Source organism: Primulina eburnea, chromosome 8 (genome assembly GCF_022965805.1).
Source record: "Primulina eburnea isolate SZY01 chromosome 8, ASM2296580v1, whole genome shotgun sequence".
Classification (NCBI taxonomy): Eukaryota; Viridiplantae; Streptophyta; class Magnoliopsida; order Lamiales; family Gesneriaceae; genus Primulina; species Primulina eburnea.
This window is the reverse complement of record NC_133108.1, coordinates 44,895,338-44,913,282: the sequence shown is the minus strand read 5'-3', so window position 1 is coordinate 44,913,282 and position 17,945 is coordinate 44,895,338. Positions and strand designations below refer to the sequence as shown.

Here is a 17,945-nt window from a genome sequence, read left to right as displayed (position 1 = left end):
TTGGGCAGTAGCTGCACTTTTTTGACATTTGTGCTTCTTGCGCGTGTGCTGTTTTCCATATTAAATGGTGGTTAACTGAGGTAATGACTTCAAGTCACACCACCACTTACAATAGGAAATAGATCGCGTTTCGAAAGCTCCAAAAAAACTATGGAAAAAATAGACGATTTTATGAAATCCCGACTCAAATCTTTCTAAAGCACCATGACAAAATAAAAGAAAGGTGAACAAATTTCATTTATTCTGAACATGAACTGCTCAAGAAACCGTGAAGAGTAGAAAAAATATCAAAACAATGAATTCAGTAAAATATAAATTCCACTTCACTTCACTCGCAGTCTCTCATTTTTTTGCATTAAATGATGAGAAGCAAGGACCACAAATTTTCAAGAAAGACCAATAACTTTTCCCGTGGCGGTATCAAGATCTATGTCATAGAAGCATGGCCTCGTTGGTAAACCGGGCATTGTGCTCATAGTACCGACTAAAGGGTAGATGAAACCAGCACCGATACTTGCCCTTACGTCTCTGATAGGAAGAACAAAGCCACTTGGAGCTCCCTTTTCTGAAGCATTGTGCGAAAATGAATATTGAGTCTTCGCCATGCAAATTGGCAGGTTAGAAAATCCTTGTTTGCTGTACATTTCAATCTGTTTCTCAGCCTATTCAAAGTAGGGGGAAATTTATGTACACTGGAAACATGTTATGAATAACTACTTTGAAGTTAAATTTTACCTGTTCTGAGTACTCTACACCTTTGGCACCGTACGACTTCGCTATTGCCTCTATTTTGTTCTTAATACTTGTATCCAGTGGATACAAAAATTTCAAAGGTTGAGTAGCATTCTCACAGGCTTTTTGAACTGCAATCCCAAGATCTACCTGAAATCGGAAAATAAGTAGTTAAGCGAAAGTTGAAAGGCCGAGTTGGTATTAGTTGTTTTCAAGATGGATCATAATGAACACTCTTAACCAAACATTTGACAGCGTAAAAACAGGATTGTGAAACAAATTGATAATGAATTTTTTTTTTAATAAGATGCTAAAAGCGAGCAACTGACCGCTCCTCTCCCTCCATGAGCATGGTGAGTGCAAATTACAGCATCGAAAGCTCCAGCAGATAATGCTGCATTCTTGACTGCATTTAGTTCTATGTCAGAATCAGTCGAAAACTTGTTGACAGCCACGACGACATTTACACCATAAGATTTCGTGTTTGAAATATGTCTAGCCAAGTTAACACAGCCAGCTTCAACAAGAGCCACATTCTCTGTCACATAGGCACGATCCAGAGGCTTCCCAGCCACAACCTCGGGCCCTCCACCATGCATTTTGAGTGCCCTTATCGTGGCCACAATAACAGCACATTGAGGCGTCAAACCACTATATCGACACTTTATATTCATGAACTTTTCCGTGCCAATATCAGCACCAAACCCTGCTTCTGTGATAACAAAACCACCAGGTCCAGCAAGCTTAAGGCCAATTTTATCAGCAACTATAGAGGAGTTTCCATGTGCAATATTAGCAAAAGGGCCGGCATGGACAAGAACAGGGGTGCCTTCAAGAGTTTGCATAAGTGTAGGGTTAATGGCATCTTTCATTAGTACAGTCAAAGCGCCACCAACTCCAAGATCATCAGCTGTGACAGGATCACCAGCTTTGCTATTTCCAATAACCATTTTCCCAAGTCTCTCTCTCATATCGGATAGTGAAGTTGTGAGAGCTAAGACTGCCATAATTTCACTAGCGACTGAAATATCGAAACCTGTTTCTCGTGTCATACCCTTCTCTTCGGGGCCCTGGCCAATCGTGATTTTTCTCAAGAACCGGTCATTTACATCCATCACTCTTCTCCATGTGACGGAACTTGGATCAATATCAAGCCTGGCAAATTTATTTACTTCCTCTGGTGTAAGTTCTTCAGGCTTGGATTTAGAGATGCCAAGTTTACTCAAACGCCTGAACATTATTTCACTAAAACTCTTTTTTCCTTCTTTATTTGGTGGGCAAAGGCGGTTCAAAAGAGCTTTGTCGGATTGCGTAGATTCATGGAAGATTCTGGTATCAATTGCCGCAGCAAGAAGGTTATTTGCAGCAGTTATTGCATGAATATCCCCAGTTAAGTGAAGATTAAACTCGTCCATCGGAATTACTTGGCTATAGCCTCCACCAGCAGCACCCCCTTTAATACCAAAAGTTGGTCCTTGTGACGGCTGACGAACGCATGTAACAACCTAAGAGAAACAGAATATCAAGATTTGATTTCTTGAGTATCATTGAGAAATGGGAACAAATCATAAGCTTATGGCAAAGAAAACAAATCAGGGTATGCCAAAATCTAAGAAAGCCAAAGAATACCTTTTTATCAAGAAAAGCTCCCAATGCTTGGCATAGACCAACAGTGGTGGTGGACTTGCCTTCTCCAAGAGGCGTTGGAGTAATCCCTCCAACCACGACGTAATATCCATCACCATTTCTTTGAAGTTCATCAAGCACTGATAACAAAACCTACCAATACTCAAAAAACACCCTGATTAATCCCCAAATCTCCAACAGCCAAAAGCCAAAAGACAAAGAATAAACTTGGATTGTTGTCATTGCTAAACCTCGTTTCCTTTATTACCAACAAATCACCTTCCCCATTTGGTAGCTAATTTGTAGCCGATATAATGCCACTTCCTATACAATATCCAATATTGGAAAAGACGAAAGTAGTAGTACAAAAGTTATGAGGAGTCGAGAAAACATGTATGAACCCATCATCATTTCCAAACATACGACATAGTTGTACCCCTTATCTTTCAGATCTGTTATGAGATTCAACTACATGTCCTGTCCTTAGATAAATCTCATTACTCAAGCCTTTAATGTGGACCAACAAACGAATTAATGAGTTTCTTTCTCTTAATTAGCAGAGTCTCCCAATACACAGAAGATGATCAACACCCACCTTCACCAAGAAACATGATTTTTTCTCAAAGCTCAACCATATATGACCAGGCCTCGAAAATGGGGAGAAGACAAAAACTAAATTAAACAAAACACAGAGAAGCACACAAGGGTGTGCGCCTTAAAGAACAATGAGATAAAAGGGATACCACAAATATATGTAACATAATACCTTAGCCTTGTACTTTCCATAGAGATCATAATGATGAGGGGTGAGATTGAGCTCTTCGGCAATCTTGGAGATGTGAAGGGGCTCGACAGAATTGGCTATATCAATATCTGCTGGCACTGGTGACGCCACCTCCAATTTTCTCACTGTCTTCCCCATTCAAATCTCGAATCTTGGACGGTTTCCTTTTTGTATATTTGTTTCAAGATTTGGATCCAGACTCTGAATCCTGGGAAATCTTCTCGACTTGGAAAAAAAACAAGAAAAGTGCAGGGAAATCTTGGAATCTGAGCTCAGAGTGAGTGAACGATTCTTGGGAGATAGATAATCTTATCGGTGCCCAGGACAACCACACACATCCCAACGTTAACTGAGTTGACTTTTCTTACCTTTGGTTCTCCAGCACGTGTGCAAAAATAAAAAAAAAAATAAAATTGTGGAGATGCGGGGTATCGATCCCCGTACCTCTCGCATGCTAAGCGAGCGCTCTACCATCTGAGCTACATCCCCATGTTGTAAACGTTCTTCATCTATTTATATAAATTATCTAGTATAAATGAAACGAATATCTTTCGACCCCATTTTTTTGGTGTTGTACCCGAAAATGCAACTTTTCTTTTAAAGAATAAATCAAACTAGTCAAAAGAGTAACAGTTACCCACCACAATAAGTAAAAATATTCAACAGAAGTGAAGAATGAGACAAATCAAACTAGGCAATGTCATGAGCCACCTTGTTTGCACACTTATTAATGTGACAAATTTTGTTGAATCTACTATATTAGAATGTTGAAAATAATAATAGACCTTTAATGTTTGAGAATCTCTGAAGAAAAGTGAGCTTTCTTTAACACAAACATTAAAAGAGTTCGAGAACACCCACAAATTATGAAAGCCATCTCGCCTCACAAGTGTCATCCCATTCTGAATAGCGAGGAGTTCCGCCGCCAACAGTGAACCTGGGTTGCGTATTCCACGACACCATGTGAGAATGAATTCTTCCACCATTTATCCAGATTGTATAGCTGACCTTCTTAAGATTAGTCAGTCCCTCGATTGTTTTTGTTATGTTCCATTTCAAGTGTACCAAATAGTTATGTTCCATAAATATGAAAACAAAAAAATTTCTATTTATTTGTAAATTACATAAAATTTTACTATATATACATGTGTGTGTATTGATTTAACAAGCATATAAGCCCAACTTCTCCAAAGCTCACTTTCTATTAAGAATTGAAATATAAAATAAGATAAATACTTTTAAACGGGCCCCAATCAGAGAGAAATGGAACAAGAAGGCAGCCCGAGGTAGCATGTGAAGAGGCAACAAGATTCTTGGCCTTGTGCAGCTACGCACAATCAATTAAATTATAAATTAATTAAAAATAAATGTTGATTTTGTAACAAGAAATAGTATATTAAGATATGTGTATGTATATATGAGTAGTGTTTTTTTTTAAAGATTTTTTTTAAAAATTTACAAGCGATAACTCTGAAAATACAAAATGATAATAAAATGTTAGAAAGTCAATCTCTCCTTACCTGAGAAAGACCCACCCAGATTCTGTAATATAATAATCCTAAAACAAATTAAGGACATTTACACAACCAATCTTCACCATAATAATAATAATAATATTTTAAAAAAATTAATAATAAATAACTGTTGCTAAGAATTTGAAAGTTATAGCTTAGCAATGTGAAAGGAAATAATGATTAAAACATTTATTTAAAAAACATGATATTGCATTCCATAAAAAAACAAATGGTGGGTAGGGAGAGTCAAAGTCAAGATGAAGGGGTCCGCGGGAAACATGACTCTGTCGGCCTCATCAGATGCACAGCCTGCAACGCGGTGGATGCTGCAACAGGACAAAAAATGCCAAATGAATCCAAACTTAGATAATAATGCAATGATCCAAATATTGTATATGATTTTTAATTTGAATTTTACAGAGTTCAATTCAAAGTTTTTTTTACCAGAATTTGATTAATCTTGGATGTGATTATTATTTGAACTCACTCACAACATGAATGAACTTTGCAAGCAATTCAGAAGCCAGCTATTTGAACTTTAAATACATTCTTGAATGGTACCCTTGCATGTAATAAACACAAGGGGCGGGGAAAGCAAACATGACATGAAAAATAAGTGAAGTTTTTGAATAATCAATCAAGGTGACTGGTCCGTCCAATTACAACGTGGTGACTTTATTAATTAAGACTTTTAAATGATACAATACCTGAGAAATCTACGTCCAAAACTACTTCTAAATAGTTAGTCACCAAAATAACAGCCCTACTATTCTACATTAAACTACACATCTTCAATGCATGCATGTATTCAAGGGTTGCATGATAGCTCTGCACAAACTTCATTCCCAAACGATAAAGAGTATTCGAGAAATATACCACACATGACCCTTTTCCTCAGCACAACCCCGGATTGATATTTCTACTCAGGGGCTCACTTTCACCCATTCATAGCGCCCGGGGAGTGGTAACTCGTTCACAAAGTCGAAATTGTACCTGAAAATGGTAAGACTGTGAATCTAGATATCCTCACATAAATCATTGCCTAAGTATCGATGTTACATGGAAATGACTTCAGAAAATATGGAAAATAAAATAACAAAATCAGAAAAGGAAAGGTTTCAAGTATTTAAAGAAAATGGAGTACGATACTTTTCTGTTAAAAAGCGCTGCAGTGCTTGCTCTTCATGGGTGAAAAATTCCTCAACTTCAAACGGTGTGGGGACATTTATAAAAAGGGAATTAAGGGCCCCCCTTCGACTAGCAGCATTTGAACCATGGACCGGGCCTGGGTTGGAACCCATTGTTGAACTGCAAGGGGTGCTTTCCCGAGTGTCTCTGCTGGAAAATGAATTTGTTTAGGCCTTTTGGATACATACCCAAATTAAGTAATGTACATGAAAGCTCCACATGCAGCAAAAATTTATAAAATTTGAACCAAAAATGATTGATCTTAGATTACCAAGAAAGAAAAGAGTTTAGTTGAGGCTGGAGGGCCAACTCAATGAAACATTTAATGAGGAAATCTTGCATCAATGACAATAAAATTCAAAAAAATTCATATAGGGAGTGTGTGGGGTCAATACTCCCAGCTCTGAAAATTGTACAAGAACAGCTTCCCCAAGTAATATTTGGAATCTTGGTGTGACCCCATTAAGAAAACGCATGCAGTCACAAATGAGGTTTCAAAGCCATTGATGCAGGTACAATCTGGTAAAAAGTAAAGAGAGTATGTGATTCTTTTAACGAGTCATGTGCTCCTCTGTTCCTTTCACATAAGCTTTTTACTGCCAAATTCTTCAGGGATATAACGTTTCTATTAACGTCAGGTTTCAGGTAAAGAAACAAATGTCACAGAAAGATATGCGGCGTAGAAAATATAAATACTAATACTCAGTCACATTCTATTATCAGAATTTCCAGTAAAGTATAACACTCAAATATATCATCATCGTGGGGTGAAACCATACAAGAAAAAAAGCAGGACCTCGAATGGATCTGGTGTAACCGAGCAGATGCGAAGATACCTAAACGTTTTCAAATTTTATCCAAAACATTTTAAACTGTAGCACTTCTCTTTTTTTGGGTCTCAGTTGGAAGGGACTAAAGTTCAAGCCTAACACCCGCTGGAGTAGGGAAGTGGAATAAATATTGAAAACTACAAGAATGCGGGGGCAAAGCAACCGTTGAGTTTTATGTGTAGTCATTTTTTATACGCATAAGGTAAGTGGGGCTGAAAATAATGCAGAAAATAAGATTGTTTATTTCATTAAAAGAACCATACAGCCACACAGCTTCGCTTACCTTTGTGAAAGCAATTTTACAAAGCTTCCACATCTGAAATATGCTGATTCAATGCATAAATAACTAACCCACGTAGCATTAAAGACACTGAAAAGAATGAAAAGGATATTCCAATTGATACTCCACTTCTTAGATAACAAAGAGATGATTGCTTAAAGATGGAAGTATGAACTGAAAGCACTAGCACATCCAAGGCAGACAAGCATGATCGAGGAGACAGTGGCACTTTTAATTTTTTTGGGGGAAAAATAAACGCATTTGAAGCTTAATTTAAGCAGGAGAATTTAAAATCAAGCCTGAGAGTCGAGAGACTAGAATATTGAATGAAAAAGCACTAAACCTTTTTCTTTTTTTTTTTTTTTGGGAAAGAAATGTAAGTTTATCTAATAAATACAGCAAAGCATATCCCCAATTATAACCCATTGTCTGGTTCCGCGTAGAAGCATAAAGATATCTGGAATCAAGTCACAAAATTGATTCTTTTTAAATTTGATACAATTACCACTGTTCGCTAATACTATCAAAAAAACTATCATCGGAGAAGTAAAAAAATTTCCGTGCAATCAGAGTACCCAAAAAGACGAAACCCCTGAAACTGAAAAATCAGATAAAAAGAGTAAATAATGTTTGGTTAAAAAACTAACAATAGATAAATAAAACAAACGGCACGGTACCAAAACAAAAAAATCCCATAATTTTTTGCTGCATATGTAAAAAAATTCCCAGAAAGAGTTATATCCAACAAAGGCAAAATACCTCCTAAAATCCCAAAAGGCCCCAAGACTGGTTTTTCCCACAAAAAAATATGAAAAATACTTGCTGTAATTCCATGCATAATGTAAAAGTGAGAGAATGCAATGAAAGGAAGTGAAGGAGCAAGCTACGGTCAGCGGAGATAACCATCAGCAACAAGAAGGGGGACATAACACACGAAAAATTTAAGAAAAAATTTGGATGGGCTTCAAATTTTTCAAATAAAAAAAAACAGTAAGAACTAGAATGAATCTTTCACCAAATTACACCAAAATTTCGGAAACCAATCCCGTAAAAAAATAACAAAAGACGTCAGCACGTTTATTCTGACACGCAAAAATGGAAAAAATATAACAGATTTTTCACAGAAAAGAAGATGGAAGATTCAATAATTAAAAAGGACCTGCGTAAATATACCTTTCCCTGACTTCCGTATTCAATAAATTTCCCCCCAAAGAGGCATCAATTTCCAAACCGACAACTTCACAGCGACAGCTCCGCCGTACTCTCCGTGAAGTCTGCAGCTGCTGCAGCGGCTTCTCAAGGCGCCGCGAGCGCAGCTCAAGGTAGTAATACGAGTCCGGCGTTTCCAAAGACGGAGCTGCACCGGTAGATTGGAGGCGGCGTAAGGCTAGGGTTTTGGCGCGTGTACGTACACCGAAGGAGGACTGGGAAACATCCATGACGGCCACGTCACTTGTGGCTTCAGCTTTCCTCATGTATTTCCCCATTACACTCTACAGATTGAGGGAGAGAGAGCACAACTGAAAACGGAGGCCTTTCGTAATTATATTATATTATATATATATATATATATATATATATATATATATATATATTATATGTATATAATGGTGCAGGATCCGTGGGTTTCCTCACCATTTACATTAATTAATCTTTCGTACGATTAAGAAATCTTTATATTATATTAAAAAACATTCAATAACTAATATATATATATATAAGAAGCTTTCTACTAATTTTGAAGTTGTATAATTATATTTCTAGTTGATAGCACCATTAACTCAAGTGAATAACTTTTGTGAGAAGGTGTCACAAATTACTATCATAAATTAATTTTATGACATGAATATCTTATCTGATTCTCTTATGAAAATTATTATTTTTTATGTCGAAAATATAATTAGTATGGTAAATATGAGCAAAGTTAATTCATATTAAAAATAAAAATATCTGAGATTGTCTCACAAAATCTATATAACTCAAATAAAACATATCAAGAATTTATCAACCACCAAAACTTCACATTTTCCATCATAAAGATGCTCTCCTACATATTATTTTAATTTAACATTAATTACAGAATTTATTTATCAATGCCCCTGAAAAAATATTCCCTGCTCAGAATTTTGTGGTGGAAAGTGTAAATGTGTGAGAAATTTCAACAATATAGTTATTATTTGTTGTGGACAGACTTGTCCTTGGGAATATTATCTCTAACTTGCTAACATCCAAACATGCTTTATCAAGTTTTCACTGTTTCTGCCATTAACTAGATGCATTTCAGCATTAATTATTCAATGGCGGAATAAATATCAGAGAAAAATATTTTGATTAGCACTAAAGATACGATTTCTCTGCAATAAATTTTTTTCCTATACTTTTACAGAGAATAAAAGTAAATTATATATTAAAAAAATATATTGTCAACTCGAGACCAAATACATTTTGACAAAAACTTGTGTGAGACGGTCTCACGGGTAGTATTTGTGAGACGGATCTCTTATTTTGGTCATCCATGAAAAAATATTACTTTTTATGCTAAGAGTATTACTTTTTATTGTGAATATGGGTAGGGTTGACCCGTTTCATCGATTATGATCCGTGAGACGGTCTCACATGAGACTCACTCATAGATTTTTGGAGTCCCACCTTGGCCAAAAAATCCATGACGAGAAGTCTATAAATTTAGATGACCCAGATGGCCAGTTAAATTAAGACTTTGCAGGAAACAAGTGCGTGAATGAACCTTTGTTAAAAGTAGATTTTACGTAAAACGATCTCGTCGATTTGTATCAGTATGAGATGGTCGATCTAATTCATGCCTACAATAAAAGTAATACTTTTGAAATAATATATGCATGTGATCATATCTGAATATCCGAATTAATGCATATTAAATACTAGACAATAGCCTTTTCACAAATATTTGCCACAAAATATAGAAATAAATAAAATCCGTGCAATATATTTATTGGGGCTTCCTGTTTTCAATTCATGCATAAATGTCCACTGCATGATCATCATCCATCAGCTTTATACACAAGATAAGAAAAAAGTGACTTTAATTAATATATTTATTTATTATAAAATAAAATAATGGGTTCTTTTTGGAAATTTGCTCTGACCCAGTACAGAACCTGAAGCCAAGGAGTGAGATCTTACCAAGGATTTGGTTGTCAAGCCATCTGCATTGAAAGCAACACGTTTTAATTTCGTACATATTATTAGTTCCCTATGGTAAAGTTTGTGCCAATATTTTGTTCGGCGAATAATCGCATCATATAAATTATCAAACAAAATAAGTGAGTTTACTTGACACAATATTTTACGACATATTTTGAAATTAGATTTTAAAAGTAAGTTGATAATTCTCATTTTACTTGTGCTGCATGAATGACTGCATTTTTGGGGTGCATGGGCTGATTCACATAAATTGATAGTGGGCCCATCCCATTTGACAGCCTACCACCTCCGAAGGCCCTACACAATATCAGTATGTTACATCCGGCCCGTTAGTTTTGCTTTTAGTATCTTGTCTGGCCCAAGTTTAACTACCATATCTTTTACACGCATATTTACTTAAGCTAGTCGATTTGAAAAAAAAAAAATCACTTGATTTTTGTTGGTGATACTTTAGTTAATTCTCAACCACATTACGAAATTGAACATAATAATGTAAGAAAACTAAACAAATAACCATTCTCACCTATTTTCTCCGCATAAGCGAAGCTTGTGTATATAATAATATAATACATGTAGTATTATATGTTACTTTCACTCAATTATTCAACAAAAGCTTATATAATGCCAAAATAGTAATTTATATATAATTATATATAAAATATGTTCGATCAATTAAGTTTTGATGATTTAATAAAATGATTTGATTTAACATGAACATTTATATGAGTCATGCATAAATGTTTTTCCAATCCGAATTGAAGCATAACTGATAATCTCGAGTGTGACAGAGTTTCAAAAGTTAACTTAGATTGAATCAATCTGACAATTCAACCTACATACCCTGAAGTATTTTCAAAACATTATCTTACAAAACCAAAGCCCAGCTGACGAGATAATAATGAATATCATATCATGTATGGTAACAACTTTTCAATTCGTTAAAATATCAGATTACATCGCCATTATCATAACTTAATTTTTCCAGAAAAGACGATGATGTGGTACAATAGTTACTATATCTGGAACTATGATCGTATTCAAAAAACCGACCATTTTATAGAAGCCTATAAATATATCAGTTGGGCGGAGATTTAGAGACAATCCAAGACCTACAATCAAGCATTATCTATTTTGAGTATTTTGCGATCAAAACTTTCAGAGCCCAACTAATCAAGAAGAGTTCATTTCAGTGTCAATTCGTTTAACTATTACTAGAGGAGGATAAAATAGAAATCTACATTTGTTCATCATCAGTGTCACTAATTCTTTATACTAATATTTTTTTCACACAAGTGTATAGAATATGTAAACTTGGAATCTGTGCCAACCTCGGTAAAAAAAAAATCAAAATTGCAATTCCAATAAAAAATAATGAGATGTTAATTTAATAATAATTACAACAAATATACTTTATCCCTAAAATTCGTTTATTTAAATATAATTTTTCCAATTTCAAAAAATTTAATGATTGATTTTTTCCATGTATTTGGTCAGATTGCTGAGAGGAATGCAAGCGCCGATGCACAAATGCGACCCACGTGGACATATACTTGCATGGATTGTCTAGCAAATGTCAAATTTTGTTTCAATATATAATAACTATGCTAAAAAAATGTATAAGACCATGTACATATACATAGTTATGCAAGTCTTGGTCACACACATGCTTGCACGATTTTACTCCTCAAAAAACTTAATTACTCCTACAAGTTATTTGATCATCCTTTTCCCCATTGCAACACATGCAAAAATAGCACCTCGAGTATTTATTATACCCCGCCGACCAAAAAAGAACACGGTGACTTTTAAATTTTCTTTGAGAACTTATTTAATCCAAGAACGATATCCGATTTATAATGTATTATTGTCCCTCGATCTCGATCCCCATGCTATGGCTTCTGCAACTTCTTTTTCCCTTTCCTTAATTATGATCTCACTTTGATGGTTATCAGAATTTGTCATCATCCTAGAGGAGGGAATGGCGTCGGGCAGAGACTGCTCCGTTTCAGGTTCCTCCCAGAGGTAGCTAAGGGCAGTTACCACGTCGCTCATAAAAGGACGAACCGATGTGTCTTCTTGGAGACACATAGCTGAAATAGCAATTGCTTGGTTGAGGCTTTTCCTCGGAAATTCTCCTTGAAGTAAAGGATCGGCCAGTTCTGAGAATCTCTGTGGTTCTTTGAATATTGGTTCAGCCTAAACACCAAAAGAAAAATTATATTCAGTTTCTTTCCGAACTAATTGTGCTACTCGAATATTTACATGACGTTTTGAGTACTGTTATACAAGTATTTTGGCCAAGCGCGCAAAGCTTTTTATGAATCAAAAGGAAATGTAAATTTTACCCATTTCACTAAATTCTGTCGCTCGCCTCGCCTCCTTGTATCGATGGCTCGTTTTCCGGTGATCAACTCTAACAGAACGACTCCGAAGCTATACACATCCGATTTCGCGGTGAGATGACCGGTTCTTTGATACTCAGGGGCACAATACCCGTACGTACCCATAACTCTCGATGACACATGCGTCTTGTCGCCCACAGGTCCAAGCTTAGCTAGCCCAAAATCTGAAAGCTTTGCATTGAATTCCTCGTCGAGCAATATGTTGGATGATTTCAAGTCACGGTAAATCACCGGTGGGTTCGCCTTATCATGCAAATACTCTAGGCCTTTTGCAGCATGCAATGCTATTTTCATCCTTGTGAGCCAAGGTAATGGAGTAACGTGCCTTGGTGTAATATCTGCAGGAATGTGACAAAAACAACATCATGGAGCGATATTAAACGTGCAATGCTCTTGGAAAACACATAAAAATTATAGATACCGAGTAGATGGCCTTCGAGAGATCCCAATGCCATGTATTCATACACCAAGAGTCTTTGTTCTCCATCAGCACAATAACCGATTAGGTTTACGAGATTTTGATGGTGTAGAAGGCTTAACATCAAAACCTCTACAAGAAATTCTCGGTTTCCTTGTAGCCCGTTTCGGTCTAGTTGCTTAACAGCTACAATCTGAATTCAAACCGCCCAAAAATCGCCTCAAAAGCAATAAAAAAAGACTTTAAGTTCATTGATCTGATCAATATAAAAATTTGTACCTGGCCAGTTTTATCAAGGCGTCCTTTATAAACACGACCGAATCCGCCCTCACCGAGCAAATTTTCTTGCCTGAAATTTTTTGTTGCCGAGGCCAGCTCCCTAAAGGTGAAAGTTTGAGCCGCGATATTCTTGTTGTTACTATCTTCCCCGGTGGCACGCCTATTGTTTGTAGCTTCTCCTGTAGTCTTTCTTTGATTTTCTGCACAGAAATTCGGAGCATTTCAAATTCCTTCATAATATCAATAATAGCAATAAATTTGGGACGAAAACTGTTGAAGGCAGCAGGGTTTACAATATGGCATGCATACCGGGCCGAGGCAGTAGCTGTGACGGAGGATGAGGCTGTGGCCGCCGCTGTGGAGACGGTGGTTCTCGACGATGATGGGTGGAGACAGGAAGTGTACTTCTTGTCCCTTTATTCCCACAATTCTTTGATGCGTTCTTCTCATGGGACGAAAAGCAAGAAAAACAACTCATAGTTGCGGCCTTCAAATTACAGGGAACACAGCAATCCCTGATCAATACTTGAATATGATTCCTTACAACTAACTTATAGGGATTATCTCGGACCATAGGATTTCCAATGAATCTTTGTCTTCCCAAAAAAATTCTATATTTGATTATAAAAACCCACAAATATGCGGATAATCCCTCGAATTTAAGATATTATGAGAGAAGGATGATATCTTGATCTTGTTTGTATCAACAAGGGCAAGAAGCCATATGAAGAAGGAAGGGAAATGGCTTTTGTTTTGTTCTCCCAAATTGTCGGAGACAATGGAAAGAGTGGAAGAGAAAATATGAAGAATGCTCGATGATGATACAATGACGCGGGGAAGACCGATTAGTTTAATGGATATCTCTAGTTTGACCAAATTAAATGAAGATTCAATATATATCATTTCACGGAGATTTTTGTGTAATGTATAGCCATCAAAATTTGTAACTTTTCTAGCTAAGACATTCATTGATTTTGTTGGATATCTTGATACCTAACCGATCTAGTCTTATTAAAATATCAATTATATTTATTAAATACAAATGAATTATTAGTTGATTAAAACAATATGATCAATTGGGTCATAGTTTCACTATATGGAAAAATATAGTTTTTTTCCCATTGGTAAGTTTATAATTATTTTCTAACATGTTAATTGATATTTCTTATTTAATTAAATAAGAAGAATTTGCAATTTTGATTATATATATTTTTCTTTGAGTTTTTGGTCCTTCATATTTTACAAATTTCATTTTCAATCGTGTATCTTTTAATTTTTTGTAATTTTAATTAATCATTTTTGCACATGAGCTAATATGTCATTGGATAGTTCAGTATCACATATCAGTCCAGTTTCCAATGCTGAAACTCCAGTCATAAGAATCTCCCACCCTCAGAGTAGTTGCATTAGCTGCATGAAACTGGTATATATACGAGAGTTAAGTGAAGAAAAACGATGGCGAAATCAACAGATTTTCGAGCACTGCTGCTTCCCTGGTACGCGTTCATTTTGTGAAATTCAAGCTCAAGGGATCTTTTTCATTATGATTCTTCGGTGAGTGCAAAAGAAAATAAAATAAGGGATTTTGTAAAAAATAACGTTTATTTGACCATGAATTTGAATATAACATTCTCAATTTTTTGTTTTTACTTTTCATGTGTATATGTTTGAAGTTTATTTTGCAAACAAAAAAATTAAACAATTGATCAAGAAATGTCACAATTCGAAAATAATGTTTGATAAGTTCATTTAATTTCAAACTAACCTGAAAAAATTAAAGGGCAGCTAATTAAACATTGTTGCTTGAGAAAGAACTTAAATTCATAACAAAAAATTTCAGTATATTTTCAGTTACTCCACCTATTTCATATAGTATTCGACCCGATTTAACAACCGCTACCCAATATTCGGGGGGTTTGACGATGGAAAAATCCGTCAATAGTTAGCCTCGGAATTGCTTGTTTAAGAAGAATTTTTTAAGGATTTTTTTTTGTATTACTGTAACGAATCGATTGTTTTACATTAACTAGCAGTCATATATACGATGAGAAAGTGTACGTCATTTAACAAATGATACGAACAATATTACATGCGACGGAGATGAAATGATTCAATCATATACTAGTTTGTCACACTTGACATGCAAATTTATAGAAAATAAATAAGCCATTTTTGGAGATTATTCCATTATGAACTTTGAAACCTGAACCACTCCAACCATTCATGGCTTTCTTGCTTATATACACATATGAAAAACTACATTATTAGTTACATATTCTTTTTGTGATTTTTTGGTCCCTTATTTTGTCAAATTTCAATCTTGTTCATTATCTTTATTATTTTTGTAACTTTACTCTTTTTTCTACGTGTAGCCGATTTGAACTTTGTTATGACATCAATGTACGTACAATGTTATATCAATATTTTAAATTTAAAAAAAAAGAATAAATTATCAAAAAAATAAAAGATATATAACTAAGAATCAAATTTATAATATAAAAGATCAAATCACAAAGAAACAAACTTATTATCGAATCTCATTTTCCTTTGAAAACATATGGCACCGACAATATGTAAGAAATGTCTATGTAGGTGGGGTTACACGCCTTCGAGGTATTGACTTGGTCTCCCCACAGGTGTAAGCCTAGTTTTGTCCAAATATTACACCGGCCCACTAGAATCAGGCTTCTTTCGTAGCCCCTCTAAATCCAATGTGTATATGGGTTTTTTTTAAATATCCAATATATATACTAAATCGAAATATATCTACAAATTATCATTTGTTTTATATAATATATGAAGTTATATTATATAATATAAGAATAATATAATTAACGTAAAAAATTAAAAAAAAAAAAACTATTAGCTATGTCAATTAATAGCAATGGACAATAGGAAAGAAAAAAAAGTTTTTTTTTTCTCATCAACATTGACTCATCAGTCAAACTAGGTAGCTGGATTAGCTCCACCAATTAATAGCAATGGACAAACTTTATTTTGAATTTCACAGGCCAGAATTCGGAGATTTCAATGATTGACATACTACGGATACATTTAATTTTCGCATCTAATTAATTTCAATCTTTTCAAACTAAAGAAGAGGTTGTCATTAACATTATTATATCGATAATTATCAAGTCATTAAACTATAACAATTTCTTAATGACTATGACTTGAACTCATCTGTCAATTGTCATCAAGATTTCACGTTTGGAACAAGTTCTTAGATTCAAACTCCAATTGTAACAAATCCCTCCCCAGACGAAAAAAATCATTTTTTTAATAATGGTCATTAGCACATATATAACATTCATAAACCTTCACACTCCAATTATGACCGTATGTTTCACACACACACAGATATATATATATATATATATATATATATATATATATATATATATATATATATATATATATATATATATATATATATATATATATATATGAACAACAGAGACGACAAATATCTATTACGGATAAGAAAATTCTCCTTCACATGTTAACAAAGATATGGAAATGATTCAAGTTACATTGTCACGTCTTCTTCCTTTTAACTTCTCAATTTAATTCTTCCCATTTTCTCACTTTCCCGTTTTCTGACCATGCTACACCCTTTTGCCTCTGCCCATATATATATATATATATATATATATATATATATATATATATATATATATATATATATATATATATATATATATATATATGCGCCATAAATTAAGGTTCATATTACAAATATAATATGTTATATATTATTTTATTATTTTAAGTGTGTATGAGTGAGAGTCCATAACTATCGGGATTGTTTTTCTATAGATCTTTATTTTCGGGTTTTTTTTTAATTCAGATACGAAATTTGTGTAAGACATCATTTTAGGTAATTCTCCAATAATATATATTATCCGAAGATAGGACTAATTAAAGATTACACATGCATTTATAGAAATGTAATTTCCAATCTTAATTTATCTCAATTTTATAAAGTTTATATATTCCAAAAGTAAATTATTAAAGATTGGCCGTGATTATGAAATGATGAGTCAATGATAGTTTTGTTTCCTTTCTAACAATTATGAAATTGATGATAGATTTGGCATCAGCTTTAATGTAAGTTGGATGCTGTTTTAAGAGAGAAAAGCAAAGTACAAAGACGCGATTCCAATAATTGTTGAGTCCGTCCAAATACTAAAGATTGAATATGGCACTATTTGACTCCTCCCCACAATTAAATTCATTAATTTCTGACACACCAGCAGCCCTTTTCTCTACTATCACCTTCCATTTTATTTATTTACATTATATATTATTAATTAATTATTGAACAAGTTTATAAACAATATTGCACATATTACAAATAATTGGACTTCAGTCATTACATAAAACAACATCACAAAAGATTCATATATAATAATATCATTACATACGAATATCATATATATAATTAATATGGGGTGTCTCTTCTTCAATTCTATACAGTGGTGCCCATGAGAACAAAAACCAACAAATTTCTGGACCAGGTCAAGTAGCTATAAGCATTAACTTTGATGGCGACTGAGAAAGACCGATGACAAACAATTTAATAGTATCTGTAAATTATGATAAAAACTTGTTCCAAATATTTCTTCCATTGATCCTCCAATTACAGGACCACATGAGCAGCAGGATTATCAGTTTCATGTGAAGAAATCTTTCTAATTTTTACCTGT

The 17,945-nt window shown here is 34.4% G+C and overlaps 3 protein-coding genes and 1 non-coding gene across 6 annotated transcripts; all 4 read right to left on the bottom strand.

The window, feature by feature from the left end:
• Positions 1–213: 213 nt before the first annotated feature.
• LOC140840263 (formate--tetrahydrofolate ligase) lies at positions 214–3,472 on the bottom strand. The gene is made up of 5 exons (XM_073207537.1): positions 3,125–3,472; positions 2,362–2,511; positions 1,062–2,237; positions 736–882; positions 214–662 (listed from the first exon to the last, which is right to left on the bottom strand). Exons 1-5 carry the CDS (start codon positions 3,278–3,280, stop codon positions 387–389), a joined length of 1,905 nt encoding a protein of 634 aa, XP_073063638.1. The 5' UTR covers positions 3,281–3,472; the 3' UTR covers positions 214–386.
• Positions 3,473–3,558: 86 nt separating this feature from the next.
• Positions 3,559–3,631, bottom strand: TRNAA-AGC (transfer RNA alanine (anticodon AGC)). Its single transcript has one exon. It is a non-coding gene; the product is annotated as a tRNA-Ala (tRNA).
• A 1,101-nt stretch (positions 3,632–4,732) lies between these two features.
• On the bottom strand, positions 4,733–8,505 carry LOC140840262 (cyclin-dependent kinase inhibitor 3-like). Of its 3 annotated transcripts, XM_073207535.1 has the most exons (4): positions 8,128–8,505; positions 5,806–5,994; positions 5,533–5,649; positions 4,733–4,982 (listed from the first exon to the last, which is right to left on the bottom strand). In XM_073207535.1, exons 1-3 carry the CDS (start codon positions 8,439–8,441, stop codon positions 5,580–5,582), a joined length of 573 nt encoding a protein of 190 aa, XP_073063636.1. In that variant the 5' UTR covers positions 8,442–8,505; the 3' UTR covers positions 4,733–4,982; positions 5,533–5,579. The 3 variants fall into 3 exon arrangements, with proteins under 3 accessions (XP_073063636.1, XP_073063635.1, XP_073063637.1); XM_073207534.1 differs by lacking the exon at positions 4,733–4,982 and having other exon boundaries at positions 5,314–5,649; XM_073207536.1 differs by lacking the exon at positions 4,733–4,982 and having other exon boundaries at positions 5,314–5,649; positions 5,806–5,991; positions 8,128–8,502.
• A 3,233-nt stretch (positions 8,506–11,738) lies between these two features.
• On the bottom strand, positions 11,739–14,031 carry LOC140840261 (probable serine/threonine-protein kinase PBL25). Its single transcript, XM_073207533.1, has 5 exons — positions 13,546–14,031; positions 13,237–13,436; positions 12,961–13,150; positions 12,483–12,877; positions 11,739–12,333 (listed from the first exon to the last, which is right to left on the bottom strand). Exons 1-5 carry the CDS (start codon positions 13,808–13,810, stop codon positions 11,989–11,991), a joined length of 1,395 nt encoding a protein of 464 aa, XP_073063634.1. The 5' UTR covers positions 13,811–14,031; the 3' UTR covers positions 11,739–11,988.
• Positions 14,032–17,945: the final 3,914 nt, after the last annotated feature.